The sequence below is a fragment of the Lepidochelys kempii genome, chromosome 2 (genome assembly GCF_965140285.1).
Source record: "Lepidochelys kempii isolate rLepKem1 chromosome 2, rLepKem1.hap1, whole genome shotgun sequence".
Taxonomy (NCBI): domain Eukaryota; kingdom Metazoa; phylum Chordata; order Testudines; family Cheloniidae; genus Lepidochelys; species Lepidochelys kempii.
This window is the reverse complement of record NC_136381.1, coordinates 64,940,861-64,958,867: the sequence shown is the minus strand read 5'-3', so window position 1 is coordinate 64,958,867 and position 18,007 is coordinate 64,940,861. Positions and strand designations below refer to the sequence as shown.

Below are 18,007 nucleotides of genomic sequence, written 5' to 3'. Positions count from 1 at the left end.
CAGGTCAATTTTCCCTGCGTAAGATAACAACAGCAGTTCCAGAACAAGAAGGAACTTGCTGGAACAAATTCAGGCCGGCAGACTAATTAGGACACCTAGAGCCAATTAAGAAGCTGCTAGAATCATTTAGGACAGGCTGGCTAATCAGGGCACCTGAATTTAAAAAGGAGCTCACTTCAGTTTGTGACGTGCGTGCAAGGAGCTGGAGCAAGAGGCACTAGGAGCTGAGTGAGAAGGCATACTGCTGGAGGACTGAGGAGTACAAGCATAATCAGACACCAGGTGGTGAGGATAAAGAAGGTGTTGGGAGGAGGCCATGGGGAAGTAGCCGAGGGAGTTGTAGCTGTCGCACAGCTGTTCCAGGAGGCACTCTAGACAGATGCAATCCACAGGGCCCTGGGCTGGAACCCGGAGTAGAGGGCGGGCCCGGGTCCCCCCCAAACCTCCCAACTCCTGATCAGACACAGGAGGAGTTGACCTGGACTGTGGGTTCCAGCAGAGGGAAAGGTCTCTGGGCTGTTCCCCGACCCACATGGTGGGTCAGCAGAGACTGCGGGGATTGTTCTTCTTCCTTTTTCCCATGCTGGCCAGTGATGAGGTTAGATGAGTTAACAGCAGGTTTGAGCCACTCGCAAAAGTGGCCAAACTGAGGGCTGCCGTGAATCTCTGAGGCAAGCAACTCCGCCAATAAGCGCAGGACCCACCAAGGCAGAGGAGAAACTTTGTCACAGCACCCAAGTGAGGAGTGACGATAAAGCTTGAGCAAAGATGTCCAGAGGCGGCCACTGAAAGGCAGCATTTGGTAATCATGATTTTTTTTCCATTATACGTAGAAGAGGAGCTATCTGTGGTATGTTTGCAAATGTTGATTTTTTTTTTTAATTGCAACCAGTAGGGGCATAAACCAAGCTTTGCAGAGGAAAGGACTGATAGACTATGAATGCTGTTTTTCCTCTTGGTTTCAGTTTCTTTGATATATTACAGTACTGTGCATGCATGTATATGCATAAACACACAGAGAGAAAGAAAGAGAAAGAGACTATGTTCTTATTTGAACTCAGGTTGCATCATTTTCACAGCTGCGTAATTTGTTTTTATGTATAGAGCTGGGTTCAATCTCTATTTTTGTGTGAACTCAAACATAATGGATTCAGTAATCTTTGTGTATTAAAATGCATGAATTCTCCATGCAATGGATATATTTGGGGAAATGTATTTTCTTGAAACATTTGATACAAAGACTTCATATTAAGTATCTAGTTCTTGTGATCTAGAAAATCTAGAATGAAGCTGCTTGGAGATTTTTTAATTTGAAAAAATAGCTAGTAAAAAAACAGCTATTTATAAGTTTGGGGTTTAAGAAAAAGATTTAGAAACCTGAAGACTCTACTAATTTACCAATCAATCCTAACCAGGATTTGTTCTCTGTTCTCAGTACTGCAGGATGCATTTAAGTAATGATTCCTATCAATTGTCCAGCAGTATCTAACCAGTGAGCAGTGAGTCAGCTAGTGGTCAAATTGAGGTTATCATCATACTAAGGACTAGGAATTAGAGACATGTACTATAGATAATGAACTGGCAGTAATCCTGGATAACTGTATCAAGGAAAGACTAATCTTTAAAACCATACTGATTATCATGTGGTTTATGATTTTATTTCTATCTTTTTTTAATTTTAAAACTCAAAATGATTTCCCCGTTGGTTCATTCTTAAATGTTAAAACCAAGTGATTTTGCCCCAACTAACAACACGAGTAAATTCCTGCCCCAAAACACAGATGATTGAGGCATGTAGACAAATCCTTTATCCCCCACTATAACAAGAAACATCATTGGAGCTACGCAGCATATCTATCCTACAAAATACACTGGCCCTTCCCTTCTTAAATTGTGAGCATGGGCAAAGGTAGAGGCAAATAGCTCCAATAAAATGAATGTGTTTTATTTTTTCCTGTTAGTTTAATGCATTCAGTTTTAGTTTTTGCATGTTGTCTTGCCACTATCAAATTAAACTCCCCTTAATACTCACTCATTCACTCCTCTCTAACTGCTCATAGGCACACCACAAAGCTTAGCACTGAATGACAAACTATTCTCATCAGCTTGAGGATGGAGAGTTGGCTTTAAAATGGTCTGCTGTTTAAAGTGAGTTTATGCAAGCCAAGTTGTTTCAGGTAGAGAGGGTTGTGATCTAGAGATCTGAGCACAGGACTGAGAGTCAGGGACTCATCTCTTCTCATCCTGGGTCTGACCCCCTCTGGGGCCTTGGGCTAGTCATAGAAGCCCTGTGCCTTAATTTCCCATATTTGTAAATCAGGGTTAATTCTTTCTTGCCAACCTCAAGGTGTGTAGCAAGAATAAATTAGGCATCAGTCCTGCAAGCACAGGACACACATGAGCAATTTTACATATCTGAAGTCCCACTGAAGTATTTGCAGGATCAGGGCCTTGTGGCCTTATCCAGAAAGCGAGACCCTACAAATCCCATTGTCTTCATTTCAGCACCTCATAAGAACGGCCATACTGGGTCAGACTAAAGGTCCATCTAGCCCAGTATCCTGTCTTCCGACAGTGGCCAGTGCCAGGTGCCCTAGAGGGAATGAACAGAACAGGTAATCATCAAGTGATCCATTCCCTGTGGCCCATTCCCAGTTTCTGGCAAAAAGAGGCTAGGGACACCTGGCTAATAGCCATGGATGGACCTATCCTCCATGAATTTATCTAGTTCTTTTTTGAACCCTGTTACAGTCTTGGCCTTCACAACATCCTTTGGCAAGGAGCTCCACATGTTGACTGCATTGTATGAAGAAATGCTTCCTTTTGTTTGTTTTAAACCTCTCAGGGTCAGGCCTTTACTTTACAGTAAAGAACATGAATGATGATGTGTAAGTGTTAGATAGTTAAATTGGACATGTAATAAGCAAGTGGTATTCCTGTTAAGCATATGTTTTCCAGTGATTTTATATGGAATATATATATAGTAAAATCAATGCTTTTATGCATTTCAATTGAGCACCATAGAAAAAGCAAAGGTCACGATATCCTGAAGAAGCTAAGGCACGCTGAAGATGTTAGTATTTCTGCCTTACTCTTTCTTAGCATGTGTGTGTTTTGCTTTCAGGTCTCAGTCTGTGGTGGAACCTGGCATGCTGAAACATGAGGAACTGGGTGAGAGCGAGAACACCCAACTTCTACTGGCTCTAGACTGAGTTCTGCATCACCAACTCGCACAAACGCATTTCCAAACTTCAACAGCACCAGAAACCTGCGAAGCACACAACACGCTTTAAACAAACACACACACTCACACTCACTCTCTTTCTTTCTCTGTGTGCTTGAAAACAGGTCCTTCATTTTTCCAGACCAACTAACGATTGTCACCAGCCACCTGTCTGTGCAGCCAAAGCTAAACAAAGACAGAGATTTCTTTTGGTGCAGGTTGCTAACTAAGATAAAGTAAGGAGTCTAGTTGTAAAAAAAAAAAAAAAAATTTGTTTTCCTTTTTAGATTTGCAACATTAAAATGACTGAAAAGCGAAGGATGAACTCCTCTGTACACATACAAAGAATGCACAGATGGATGTTTTTCTGAGTCATTATGCAGGGATGCGCTTTAATTTTCCTAAAACAAAGTTTAGATTAAGTGCATTTTAAAGAACAGTATCTTGAAGTTAACCTGTGCAGTCGAATTATTAGGTTTAATGTAGCTCGCAGACCTGAGATAACAGCATCTCCAATACCCTTCAATCCCTACCAAGGTTTTTTTTAAAAAAACAAAACCAAACCAAACCCAAAACATCACCAGCATAATGTCATTCAACATTACAGTATGTGATATCATCCTGGCTGCTTGAAGGGTTCATTTATTTCTGTACCCTGAAAAGATTATTCTTTATTTATGAAGCCTTTATAAAACTGTCAGCTAAATGTAATGAGCTATGTGGGCAGCAGACACACACAATTTGAAATGCAATTACTTAATTTTACCAATGTATTTTTCCACAGGCAACTCTACAGCCTGTTAGCCCTGTGTGTGTCTGTAAATGTGTGTGGTGGGGAGAACTCTTTGGAAAAAATTCACTGGTGATTAATGGTTCAACCCAGATTGTTTCATTTAGGTCACTACAGCAAATGAAAGCTCTGCAGAGCCATTTAACCCTCTTCCCTCCTGCAATCAGCTAAAGGTATAGCCAGAAGGATCTGCTGATTGCAGATGGTGGCTGTGGTTAAATCAGAAAGGGAAAATTTAGAATGAATTATATAACGTAGTACTTTGACGGGAAGGAAATGTGGAAGAACAGAAATGTAGAACTGAAATGCCAAAGATCAGTTTGTTATCTCTCTCTTTGCTCTACTTGCAAAATGAATCCCATCCCTACACTGAAATGGAAATAGATAAAAATAATAATAAAAACAATCCACTGTTAAGAAATTGCATCTGCTGTGACTTTATTTCTTTAAACCATTGTACAATTTTTTGCATGCACTTTCTACCTTTCATTCAGTTGTGCTACATGGCATTTATTAGAACAAGTGGTCGCTGCCCATATGTCAAATAAGGTAATTGTAAGTCAGATACACAACATGAGTTGACAGTGGACAGCATAATACTCTTTTAAAAATGCCTCAGGGAGGGCCACATAACTTGTGAGTGGTACACTGAAGCGATGACATAGTTCAACTGGGAATAGTCATCCCTAATGAATGAAAATAAAATATGCTACCTCTAACTGCCATAGAATATCACATTTATACCTGGCCAGAAGGGGTCTGTCCGATACTATTATACTCAACTAGGGATTATTACAGCTGCTAATGTTACATGCAGAATAATTGCAGAAAGAGTATAATTTGTGTGGTTTGTATTTCTCAGCAGGATGGGGTAGATATAGGGCTTGATCTGCAAGGTGCTAAGAGCTCTGCAAGGTCATGCTGATGTCAACAAGTATTGAGGGCCCTAAGCACTTTGCAGGAATGCCCAGAACCACAAATGAGCACTCAGCATGTTGCCAGATTGAAAACATATATCTTAGTGATTCCCCCCCATTAAAATTCATGGTAGAATACACTAGGCACAACGTGAAGTAGTGTAACACAGCAGAGCTCCACTGGCTTCAATGGAGACAGTACTGTAGTGTCACTAAAGAGAGATGCCTTGTTTTATACCTTCCTAGTTAACACATTTACCTGTGTTGCCACTAAAATGATACTCTCACAAGAACAGTGATGTAACATTTTGTAAGTCATGAGGTAGAGAGAAAGAAGACTAAGAAAATCTTAGCTGGGGAATTCTGCAATACATTTTAGTAGCCTGAGTTTATTTAAGTCAGCGTTGTGCAGCTGAAGTGTTTTGAAAGTTATTGAATTCCTAGTCCACGAGCATCAGTGTCTATAAAAGGTAAGAAAGCCCTTTAAGCTGTTATGACTAAAACATACAATGGTGACATGAATAAACATCTGTGTTGGCCTGTAATACATATCCCAAAATATCAGGGCATGACTGTAAGATGGTGTTTCTCATTTAACTCTGTGCATAGGTACATGATAACTATGAACTGGAAAAAGAAATGCAATTTTCACTGACCTTATTGGTATGAGACAAACATTAGATTGTACAGTCCTTTTCTGTCAAATTGCCTCCCTTTGTTGAACGAATATGAAGGACAAAATATTTTACTGAAGATATTTTTCACTTTAAAAATCATTTTCATTTGTTTCTTCCATTAGCATTTCCAATGTAGAAAGGTTCTTTCTTAGCATCAGTTTGCAATCTAAAAAGCTTAAAATGATGTGTCATGTATACACTGTACAATTTTATAGGTTCCTCCATATGCTTACTGGGTGCACAGCTATTCCAATAACTACATCCAACAAAAAATAACGTTCTTGACTCCTTGCCCCCAAAGCACAACAGAAGTAATTTCAGTGGTGGAGAAGCTACTAATAATGAAGCCACATCATCCACATTGCCACATCAAGGCACTTCTGTTTTTAATGCACAATAAAATGCTACAATAATGCATCCCTCACTATTTAATGAGCATTAATATGTTTATAGGTTCATGTTTAGTGTTGAGTGCTTTAATGTATTTGCCAATCATAATCCCAAATGATAAAGCATCTACCTTCAGAGGAAGAGAAAATAAATACTACTAAACAATAAGGGAACAAACGGAGCTACAAGAAAAGCATGGCAAGTTTTCACAAATTAAAACCTAAACAACATCTGTTACACCTCTAGAGAATGGGTATTAAATCCAAGCAATGGAAATTGCAATGTAGTTTAAGGTGAATTAGATATACTCTAAAAGGAAACAATTTTGGGTCAAAGCCAAACACTTCTATTCATTCTTTAAAAATTATTTTATCATTTATCTTTCTTAATCATTTTACAGTATTATAAAATATGCCATGCAACTAAACAATTGGCTGGAGAGGCTGCCTCCCACTGAGCCCAGTTATACTGAGCACCTCATTTATAAATAGTTCTCATATATCGTTCTATCAAATCCTCCCAATAAGCATTTTTACATGTTTCAAATTGTGAAATGAATATAATTATTTTAGGATCTCCTGATAATTAACCTGAGAGTTGTGAATTTCTTGTTGAGGTGGGTATATAGTTGTGTCTGGTTTAGAAAGCACACCCAAGTTTTTCTGGATCATGACTGGCTGAAACTGAAGTCTTGATCAGTGCATGATCATCAAATTTTGCTAATCCAAAAGGAAATAAACGTGCACAACTCCAAAAAATAGTTACAGCATCTCATGGCACAAACCATCATACAATGTGTTATATGGCACTATATGATCTAACTATTTAATAAATCCAAAATCTAAGTGACTCTTAATTTATGGGAATACAAAGTTAAGGCTATTTTATCAACATTGCCACTGTAATGCAGTAAACAATCTCAGACAGTGATTATGAGCATATAGAGTATGTATGCATGGTGCTTAGATACCATGATATAAGGCACCTTAATAACACAATACATTTGACAGTTTACTGCAACATGAATGTTTCGCAAGCCTAAAATGGGAAGAGGCCTGTCTCCCTACTCTGGAGATATAACTAACAAAATCTAAGAGCTCTAATTTCTGACATGGAAGTTAATACATTGAAAACTATATTCAAAGCTGTTCTTATCTGGCTCTGCGTTCTAGCAGGAAGTCTGTGCTTCCAGGCAAGGATCAGAATTCCAAATCAGAATTTGGTCCTCTGCTCCCAGCTCAGAGAATTCTGTTTCTCTTCTATTTAGGTTCTTATTCTGAGGAATGACCACTCAGGTCAATCTAGAAGCAGCCCTTGGAAGGAGCTGTGTCCAACTCTTCTTGGACAGAAGATGGCATGACACAAGGGGCTTTGAAATGATAGGGGACATAGCAGTTAACTACATAGTCCTAAAGTTATTGAGCACCTGCAACTCCCACTTAAGACAATGGACGTCCCAGTACTTCCCAGGATGAGGTCCTAAAATTGAAGAGATCCTTATAGGTGAAGGAGACTTAAAGGATTCTTTCATTCTAGGAAAACAAAACTGATTGGATATCAGTTTTTAAACTCTATCAACTGGCAGTTAAATAATACACGTTACTGTCTGCATTTCCAGATGGCAAGAAAAGGCCACACTTAGCACGTAGAGTTCCTTCCTCTGCTAAAAGCTGGACGTACACTTATTAAACATATTTTTAAAAAATTAGTGGTTCACAAAAGGAAATGATAAATGTATAGTTATGATAGAAAAATACAATTACCCATGTAGAAAAATACAAAATAAAACCATTCATTCACATTATCTACAGTTGATACTATATGCATATTGTTTCATACCTAAAACATTTATGATTAGAAATTGCATGAGAGAATTTCAAAGCTAGTTGTGTGCAAATGTTTATGCACATCTAATGTATACATGTCATTACCAGGTAGCAGTGCATGTACAAATCAGATATTTGTGCATTAACATGGCCAATAAGTACATCTGTGGTACTGGTACACATAATAGAGACATGTCACAAACATTTGCACATTCCTCATTTTGAAAATTTGGCCTGATAGCTCTTTGGCTGACAAGAGTATTATTATACTTGCAGCCTACAAGCAAATCTCTCAGATCAGTGCCATTTCAGTATGAAACAGAATGGAACATTTGTAGGTAAGTCCACAGTAATTGTGGAACAATTTCTTCATATCTTCTAACCCCTAGAAGGGTGATATTTTCCACATGGCCAGCCAAATTAATGTTGTGTATTTATATTTCCAGACTCCAATGGATTAAACCTCCTCTGTTTCTTGCATCAGAAATGACCTCTTAAATGGCAGGAAGGGTGCGTCTCTGTTGGGGTGTTAACTCAGGGTGCCACACATCCACAATGAATATCAGCCGATAACTGTCAGCATCCTGCCACACTTCATGCTCAAAAGAGTCGTCAAAGATAAGAACCTTCCCTTCTTCCCAGGTTCTGTAATAGAAAAGAACATCCTTTTTTATTGTGTTTTGGGCACCCATTAGTGGGTACTTATCTGGGCAGGTGTTTGTGCTGGAGATGCTCTTCTGTACATGGAGAAGGTAATCAGCATGTTTTGCATAAGGAATCTAGTACTACTTAAAGAGAAATGAGATGTCTGTATCAGAGCTCTGAATGAAATAAACTATAGAAAATTCAGTTTGATGTAGCTCCATTCACTGAGTTATACTTTTATGTTCTCTGTCTCTCTCTAAATGCATACAGGAATATACACTATATATATTTGTATATATCTTTTAGGGATCTGAGTCTAGGAGGCATTGAGCATCCACCCTTCTCAATTATCTGGATACTTTAAATCAAGTCTTCCCCCCCGCCTTTTTTAGACATGTGCTATTAGAGGATAATGAAGAGATGAGCAATAGCCAGCAACGTGGTTTTAAAAGAAACACATCATGTCAAACAAACTGGATTAAAAAAAACAGAATTACAAAATTAAATCCTGGTTCATACTTAACGTCAAGAATGTGAGTAGACTCGCTGCATAAATCTTTGCAGGATCGGAGCCTAAGCGCGTGTCTACAGGGGAAAGCTGCACTAGCATAGTTTATTTTGGTATAATTATGCTGATAACTAAATCAAAAGTGAGAGTCCAAGCTGCTCTGTCCATGCCCTTTTAAGCTACAGTAGAACCTCTGTTTTAGGAATTGGGGATTGAGGCATTTATAACATCAAAAAATCATAAAACGGAACATTTCAAAATGATAGTAGGTTTGGTGCATACATTGCAGCACTGCAGCACTTTCTTCTTGTCCTTCCACCCACTGCAAAGTGATTTCCAATGCCCTGAAAGCATTGGAACGTGAAGGGATGACAGCTTGTTCTTCACAGACATCACTTTCATTATGCGATTTTTTCCCCCCAATCGGGAACAATGGTTCATATGTCTGGTCATTTTAAAGACTGGTGTTCATAATACCGTGGTTCTACTGTAGTTTGCTTGCTAAGCGCTGCTTCCATGGAGTGTGACACCATATGGAACAAACACATAGCACTCTGAGTGGGTATTCCAAGGTGCAAAGCATGGCTAGATGGGGAAAGTAAAGTTATTCCAGTGCAATTTTCCCATGTAGACATGGCCTTAGGCAGGGAACACAGTAAATATTACATGTTTTTTATTTTAGTGCAGAAAATGGATACTCTCTCACAAACCATAATACGTACAATTCGTTCAAACTGGCTTGTGTATGAGCAGTCACATTCTTTAACAACAAGCTGAAGAACAAAACTTAAAAGGACAATGGTGAGAAGCAACGTATCAGAAGCAAAGGTACCTAATCGGTTGGAAGGATCAGAGTTAGGTTCAGTTTTAACATCTTCAGTAATGACCTTGAGAAGGAGTTTAACGGCATGTTAATTAAGGTCTCAATATTGCAAAGTCAATGGGACACTTGAGTGAGTATAATCGTCCTTGAGTGTGTATCACTTTGCAAGACGAGAGCCTTAATTCTGAGGTGCTGAATTAAGTATTGCAAGTGAGGACAAAGAAATAATACAAAGGGAAGTTGTGACACATGGCTAGAAAGGGTTAAACATCCTGCAAAATAAATAACCCACGGAAGACATATGGGGAGATAATGTTTGTGTTTTTGTACATTCACATATGTATGAGTAGGGTGGACAATGTAACCAACAGTCCCTGTCTATGCTGTATTCTGATAATTTAGAGGTCAAAAGAACATACTAGCATGTAAATGAATTGTAAACACAGGATATCTCAGTATTCATCTCTCTTTGACATGTACTGTGAATGGTGGAGGAACAAGCAAATGTCCTTACATTAATTTGTACAGCTAAGTACTGGTGATGGACCTCCTTCAAAGCCATCCTATAACTACCTTTTGTTCCCTGAGGAATTCCAACTTGTCAGAAGACATGAAATTGTATAAAAGATCCTTGGGTCCTGATTCTGTCATCTCAGATCCGCTTAGACTTCATCAGGGGAAGTTTGAGTCTCAAGTCTGAGGTCCCAGTTAAGCTGGTATGCCCTGAATAGGAGATTTGCTATATACTCTCAGCGGAAGTCTCCTTCAGCAGTAATGCTGTCCACCTTCTCCTTCCCATTGTTTCGCTATGCCTCAGTTTGTATTTTTACCCCAATGTATTAGGCTGCATTTTTTCAAGCTGAACCTCATTTTATTTCCTGTCCATGTTTTAATCTCTTTACCTCTGTGACTGGGGCCCTAGTGGGGAGCAAGCTGTGGTCATTCAATTATGCAAATAATGGGGCAGACAATCCCCATAAAGATGGTTCCAATACCTAGATTCACCAAGCCAGCATAAAACAGCTTCTTTATTACCTCACTGGTTACTCAGAAGTCCAAACAACACAATTCCCTTAAATATTGTCATTTGGGGCGGGGGGAGGAATTGTGTCTTTGGTAATGAATATTCAGCTTCCGCTGAAGTAAACTGGAGCTGTACATGTCAGTGTAGCAGAACCCGGCCCTTATACATTAGTTTTACATTTTTATAAGTGAATTTAGTGTGTACAGAATGTGCCAGACTCAGAGCACTAGGGACTGAAACCCTCTCTGTACAGAGTAGTAACACCACCAGCTTCCCTGTGCTTCGCTGACAAGTACCAGATGTGGAGGGACCAGTGCAACAGGTGAGAGGGTAGTTCAGTCTCCATGCCACTAAGCTGTCTGCTCAGATTATGACAAATAAGGATGTCAGTTGTGATCATGGATTGAGAGTTGTGGACACCGGTACACTCGGATCTGGAATGAGACCCACCACTTTGTTTCACACAGGTCAACGAACAGCCATTTGATGACTCTCAGTGACTACTGCCCTGAATTCACAACAGTGACCGAAAGGTGGAAGGCTCCACGCTCATTAACAAGCCTCTAAGCCATCTAACCACCACTCCCTCCTGCCCAAATGTGTACAGTACCTTCAACCTATTTCAAATACTGAGCCGGAAAGCTGAGAACAAACGTATTCATCAGTGATTAGACAAAATATACTACATTAGCTGTAATGCTGACACTGTGACGGACTATTTAAATGAGGTACATGCTGGCAGGAGTCCTATCACTTCTGCAAACAGCTAGATTATTAATAGTTGAAAACTCCTACTCTCAGAATTCTACAGATCATCCGCTCTGGTTGGTTTACAGAAGACTTCACTCAGCTACATGTTGTCATGATGCTTGATGTGTCGTTCCATCACCAAATGCATCTCCACAGTAGCAGCATGCACTCAGATGCTGTAAGAAATATACCAGCTCTCTGAAAATTCCTAGTGTAAACAACAGAACTCCAAGGGGCGGGGTTGGGGAGGGGCGGCTTCTGACTCAAAAAATAAAAATCTATAAGTGAAAGGCAAATTTTTCCAAGTTAAGGTAATTAAATTGCTTAACTTTCCATTTTGTTAGTTTTAGATTTTTGTGATTTTATTTATAATGCCATATGCAGGCATCAGATGCTACAGCTTGGTCTTTCATATTGTTTCTCTGGGGATTATGTTCCCTGAGCTCAAATATCTAGTTATTGTTTTTTAAGGTGAGCAAACGGATATTGAACAGGTCTGCAATGCAACGTAACTTTTCCTAATAGAAAGCAGTTTTTCTTCTTAATGCATTTTAAACTTAAGAAAACTTTTTATCAAATCCACATATTGGGCTAAATCCTCCACTACTGTAAAATCAGCATAGCTTCACTACCTTTAACTTCAATTGAATTGAAGTCAATGGAGCTATGCCAATACGTACCAGCTGAGGACCTGGTCTATATGGGCAGACTAGAGTGCTCTTTATCCACAGCAGTAAAGAAGTAAACAGAGCTGCGGTGAAGAATCTAGATTTTGCTGATCAAGATGACTGATCTCCAAGCAGGGGAAAGGGAAAAATGGCATCGCTCTTGCATTCAGCTGGTAAATGTCATTGGATTAACGGCCTGTGATTCAAAGCCTTTGGGCTATGGACACAGTTACTAAGAGAAAAATGGCTGTGGCATGAAAGAGCAGGTTTAATCTCAAAAGAGTGTTGGGTCACTGCATGACAACTGAAATTCATTTATTTGTAACAAGTTCTAGGGACCAAACTGCTTGTTATATATTTTAATTGAAGACCCCTTTGCCAGCAACCCAAACACATCAGAATTGTCTTTTTTGTGTTGTGGGTCACATCTGAAAACAGGTGCACCCCAATTCTTTAAGCCTTAGGGATGAGAAGGAAATAAACATACCTGTTCTCCTTGGCACATCGAATTCTGCAGCCTTCTTTTGGTATAACCAAGCCCAAATGCATCCTCAGCCTACAGTTAGTAGGCCCTGTGTGAGGCCAGACATGAGTCCCTGGGTGCATGACGGAATACTTGATCTGCAAACAGAGATACAATTCTTTAATCAGGTCATTTTCACTAACCTTCTACTAGAAGAACAGAACTTTACTACAGCTGATTCAAGATGAGTCATGAGAGCCCAGCATTGCAGTATCCAGTGTGGCTGGAGCTGTGTCTGACCCCAGATATTAGACAGACTAGGTGGGTGAGCGAATATCTTTTATGGGAGCAACTTCTGCTGGTGAAAGAGACAAGTTTTTGAACTACACAGAGCTCTGCTTCAGATCTGGGAAAGGTACTAAGGCTATGTCTACACTGCCACTTATGTCAGTATAACTTATGTTGCTCAGGGGTGTGAATAAACCAGCCCATTTTCTTGTGAGAGTTCATCTGAGAGCATAGCGATTGTCTGGTTTCACCCACATAGCTGTTATTGACATAGGCATCAACTTCTCTTTGCACTGGTGGGTGATCGATCCCCACCCATCCCGACTCCACCCCTGCCCCGCCCCCTCCCGCCGTTGCCCTGTCCCCACTCTAACTCCTTCCACAAAGTCCCCACCCCACTCCGCCCCCTCCCTGCCCCTACTGGACTCCTTTCCCAAATCCCCACCCCGGCCCCACCTCTTCCCCTGAGCATGCCACTTTCCCCTTCCTTCCCCCTCCCTCTCACAGCTTGTTACACCGTGAAACAGCTGTTTTGTGGCAGCAAGCACTGGGAGGAGAAGCGGGGACGCAGCATGCTCAGGGGAGGAGGCAGAGGTGAGCCTGAGCGGGGGGATGGGGCAGGGAGCTTGGCTGCCAGTGGGTGAAGAGCACCCACCAATTTTTCCCCATGGGTGTTCCAGCCCTGGAGCACCCATGGAGTTGACACCTATGGTTATTGGGGCATTTAGTGCACTGGATGAGGTACACCACATGTTGTGACAGGTATGTGTAGGACCCATAGATTTTGAAAGCTGTGTTGTGTGGGGGTGTTGATCATTGTAGCCGTGGAGATCAGTCTGCGGGTTTTACATCTATTGTTTTAGCAGGGTCTGGTGCTGCTTTGAGTTGGTGTGTTTCGGTCTGTGGGAAGCTTGCTTCTGATAATGAGCTTGGAGAGGTTGCGGGGTTATCAAGGTTCAGGAAAGATTCTTTCAGGATGGGTCACCACTGAGTATGGGTTATAGTTGTTTGATGATACCTGTGTGGGTTCCAATGGGGGTGGTATGTAACAACTAGGGTGTGCAGTCAGAGGGGTTTTTATTTCTGTATTGAAGTAGGTCCCCTTGGGGTCTCATGGAACAGGCCACCCAAATATCCCAAGAGAACCTTCTTCAACACAGAGATAAAACCCCGATCAACTGCACACCTATGGTCCCACCCTGGAACACATATGGGGTATCATCAAACAACTTATGCCATACATATAATTAATAAGTACTGTACCACACATACATTATTAATATATAACATCCATAAAACTGCATTAAAATAATGTTACGGTTGTAGAGTCAAGCATTCAAAACTTAGGAAATGCAGAATTAAATCTGCCCACGCTACTTTATTTGACTCCGTTATGATATGCGATAGGATAAAATCTTTATATGGTATCACATACTATTTTTTCCACAGGATCTCTGTCTTGTTCAGAAAATGAGTAGTTAATTATTCATTTTCCCCCCCTTATTCAATGTGTGTCCCCAGACTTTATTTAATGCACACCATCCAATCCCTGTGCTGAATAAAAAATTATGAATTTCCTTACAGGTGTTTCTACAATGCTCTCCTCATAATATATGAGTGCTTCAAAAACATGAACGAATTTATCTTTACAACACCCTGTGAGTGTATAACTTTATTTTATGGAAAGGGAACTGAGGAACAGAGAGAATTCTTTAACAGGGTACTAAATGGGAGGAAGCAGTAGATGAAATATATCTTGCTTTTAATGAGGTTTTTGACACAGTCCCACACAACATTCTCATAAGCAAACTAGGAAAATGTGGTCTAGACTAAATTACTATAAGGCTGGGTGCATAACTGGTTGAAAGACTGTACTCAAAGAGTAGCTAACAGTGGTTCACTGTCAAACTGGGAGGAAGTATCTAGTGGGATCCTGCAGGTGTCTGTCTGGGATCTGGTACTGTTCAATGCTTTTATTAATTACTTGGATAATGGACTGGAAAGCATGCTTATAAAATTTGCAAATGACACCAATCTGGGAGAGGTTGCAAGAACATAGGAAGATAGGATTAGAATTCAAAACAACCTTGACAAATTGAGAATTGGTCAGAAATCAACAAAATGGAATTAAATAAAGACAAGTGCAAAGTACTACACTGTGGAATGAAAATACAAATGGGGAATAACTGACTAGGCAGCAGTACTCCTGAAAAGGATTGAGGGGTTATTGTGGATAACTAATTGAATATGAGCCAACAACATGATGCAGCTGTGAAAGAGACTAATATCATTCTGGGGTGTATTAACAGGAGTGTGGTATGTGAGACACAGGAGGTAATAGTCCCGCTCTACTTGGTGCGAGTGAGGCCTCTCCAGGTTATTGTGTTCAGTTTTGCATGCCACTCTTTCAGAAAGATATCGACAAACTGGAGAGAGGTCAGAGGAGAGCAACAAAACTGATAAAAGGTTTAAAAAACCTGACCTATGAGGAAAGGCTAAAAAAAAGGGGTCTGTTTGTCTTGAGAAAAGAAGACTGAAGGGGGACCTGATAACAGTCTTCAAATAGCTTAAGGGCTGTTATCAAGAAGTGATCAATTATTCTCCATGTCCACTGAAGGTAGGACGAGAAGTAATGGTCTTCATCTACAGCAAGGGAGATTTAGACTAGAGATTAGGGAAAACTGTCTAACTATAAGGTAGTTAAGCACTAGAATAGGCTTCCAAGACAGGTTGTGGAATCCCTGTCATTGGAGGTTTTTAAAAACAGGTTAAACAAACACTTATCAGGGATGGTCTAGATATACTTGGTCCTGCCTCAGCAGGGTCCCTTTCTGAGGTCCTTTCCAGACCTACATTTCTATACTTCTTTAAATTTGGAATGCTTGACTTTGCACCCCTAGCATCCTTTTAATGCAGTTTTTGGAAGCAACTTCCTAATTAAAACATTGAAAAAAATGACATTTCATCCTGTAGAATCATACTGACCTAGCTCGGGCCATCAGCTGGGTCTGGACATTTAGATCCTCAACTAACTGAGTAATTGGGAGCAGGAATAGGCTGTTACTCTCTATGTGGACCAGGCACTTGGCAGGGAGATACACAGCATCCTGTGGTGAGTCTTAAAGTTGCCTTCCAGAAGCAGAAACCTGAGGAAGGGCAATGGAAGCAGCACTACTACCTGCCTGCCATGAGGTGAATCTTCACGCTGACCCATGAGCCAGATTGGTGCAAGTGGGTATCGTTTATAACTCCCTGAACCAGCTGCAGTGGATCTGGCCCACGGAATGAACTCTGCTCTAGTCAGTGTCCCCTATGGGTACAGTACTCATCGGCATCACCTTGCCCCACCCTCTTGGATTGCAGTAATGAAGCATGTCAATAAGTACCTGTCCTCTTCGGCACCCTGTAGCCTCAGGGAATCTTTCCAAGAAAGCACATGTTTTAGGGACGCCTTTACAGGCATTTTCATTTTTTCTTCCTAACAAAACAAATTGGCAAGTGAAACACTAAATGAATAATCTCTACGCTTCCCACTCACATAAGCATGTTTCATCCAAAGATTTCAAAGAGCTTTCTACAAAAGCCAGGTAAGCCTCACTGTCCCCATTTCACAGAAGCAAAGAGAGGATAGACACTGAAACTAAAGCAAAGAGAGATGGCTTGCAATATTATCAGTTTAAGTTATAGCACCCTGCTTTTAAATCATTCATTTAGGGTATGAGTCATAAGACAATGAATGAGGCTCTATGGGGAAAAAGAGATGAAAGTGACTCCCATTAAGACAAACTATACCTCAGTGTTGAAATGATATATTTTAAAGTTCTTTCTAATGTGTAAATCCCTACACTGCTTAAGGTCATTCCAACATTCAGGCCTCCCACATCACAGCTCAGAGAAAGAGCAGCTGGTTTATGAAAACATATACTGTAGCTCATATCATTTCTGAATGACAGAATTTAATCTGGTTGGTGACAAAAGACTGGAGATACATTTTTTCCTTCCCACCTTCTCTCCATCCTCTGGGCTGATTTGTACTTGTGCACTACTGACTTTGCTAGAACAAAATCTTGGCAACTTTGCCAAGAGATGGGTATTGTGGTGTTGGATTCTGCAGGTGCTCCTGGGCAATGTGATTTATCATAAAGAATTCTTGCTCACTATGCTCAGGGTGCAAATTCCACAGGCTCAGATGACGGTTCCAGAAACTTAACAAAATAGCATTGGTTTCATAAAGCTATATTACTATTTCTTATTACAGAATATGGAGTGAACGAAAGGGAGGGGCCAATGAGAAGGAACACTAATAAATAGGTTACTTACCTTGCTGCCACAATGTGAACTGGCTCCAATCTCCCTTTTCTCGCAGGTTCTCATCTTCAGGTAAGAAGAGGCCTTTTCCTTTATCCATCACAGAAAGCCCTTCATCACGAATAAGCTTCCAGGTTTTTTCTAGGGACTGTAGTGAGAACCATCATTATTATTCTGAGAATTTGTGTTCAGTTTTAGCACCTCTTTAGTTTTTCTGCTTCTCTCTCTTTTTTTAATTTAACAGCAGTAACAGCGTTCATCATTGTCAAGTTTCCTTACTTTCAGTTTTTGTGAAGGCATTTTAAGGCTGTAAAAACAACCATCATGTCATTCTTCAGATTCAATTACTTTTGTATCATAATAATTTCAATAATCCCCAGCCAGCTCACAGACTGGCCCCCACTTTAATTTGCTTTTTCATTAGCCTAAGGGCTGTGTAACATATCATTTTATATTGCAAGCTAACAAGAGTGCTGATGATCTGTTCACTCTCAGCACACTAGTACTTGGCATACTCTCGAGACAACAAGCCCACTACCATAATCTGAAACTCAAAGCGACCAACTGAGTTTTACGGTTCAAAGTGGAACAATATAAGCACTCTACTTAACTCTGCAATTATAAGTTAAAACTTCAGTGAGGTCTACTAAGCTTCATTTGCGCACTCTGATACCATTGAAAAGGAAGATAATATTTGACTTGAAATT

The 18,007-nt window shown here is 40.3% G+C and overlaps 2 protein-coding genes across 15 annotated transcripts in view; one reads left to right on the top strand and one right to left on the bottom strand.

Annotated features, from left to right (window-relative positions):
- The window catches only part of CLVS1 (clavesin 1), a 139,346-nt gene extending 134,909 nt beyond the window's left edge, over positions 1-4,437 (top strand). For all 3 annotated transcript variants that reach the window (XM_073331046.2, XM_073331048.2, XM_073331047.2), the window contains one exon: positions 3,125-4,437. In XM_073331046.2, coding sequence (XP_073187147.1) covers positions 3,125-3,212 — 88 coding nt within the window. In that variant the 3' untranslated portion in view covers positions 3,213-4,437. The remainder of the gene's footprint in view (positions 1-3,124) is intronic.
- Positions 4,435-18,007, bottom strand: part of ASPH (aspartate beta-hydroxylase) — a 206,679-nt gene continuing 193,106 nt past the window's right edge. For all 12 annotated transcript variants that reach the window (XM_073331031.2, XM_073331032.2, XM_073331035.2 and 9 more), the window contains 4 exons: positions 17,313-17,448; positions 16,379-16,470; positions 12,729-12,862; positions 4,435-8,468 (listed from right to left, as the gene is read on the bottom strand). In XM_073331031.2, coding sequence (XP_073187132.1) covers positions 8,318-8,468; positions 12,729-12,862; positions 16,379-16,470; positions 17,313-17,448 — 513 coding nt within the window. In that variant the 3' untranslated portion in view covers positions 4,435-8,317. The remainder of the gene's footprint in view (positions 8,469-12,728; positions 12,863-16,378; positions 16,471-17,312; positions 17,449-18,007) is intronic.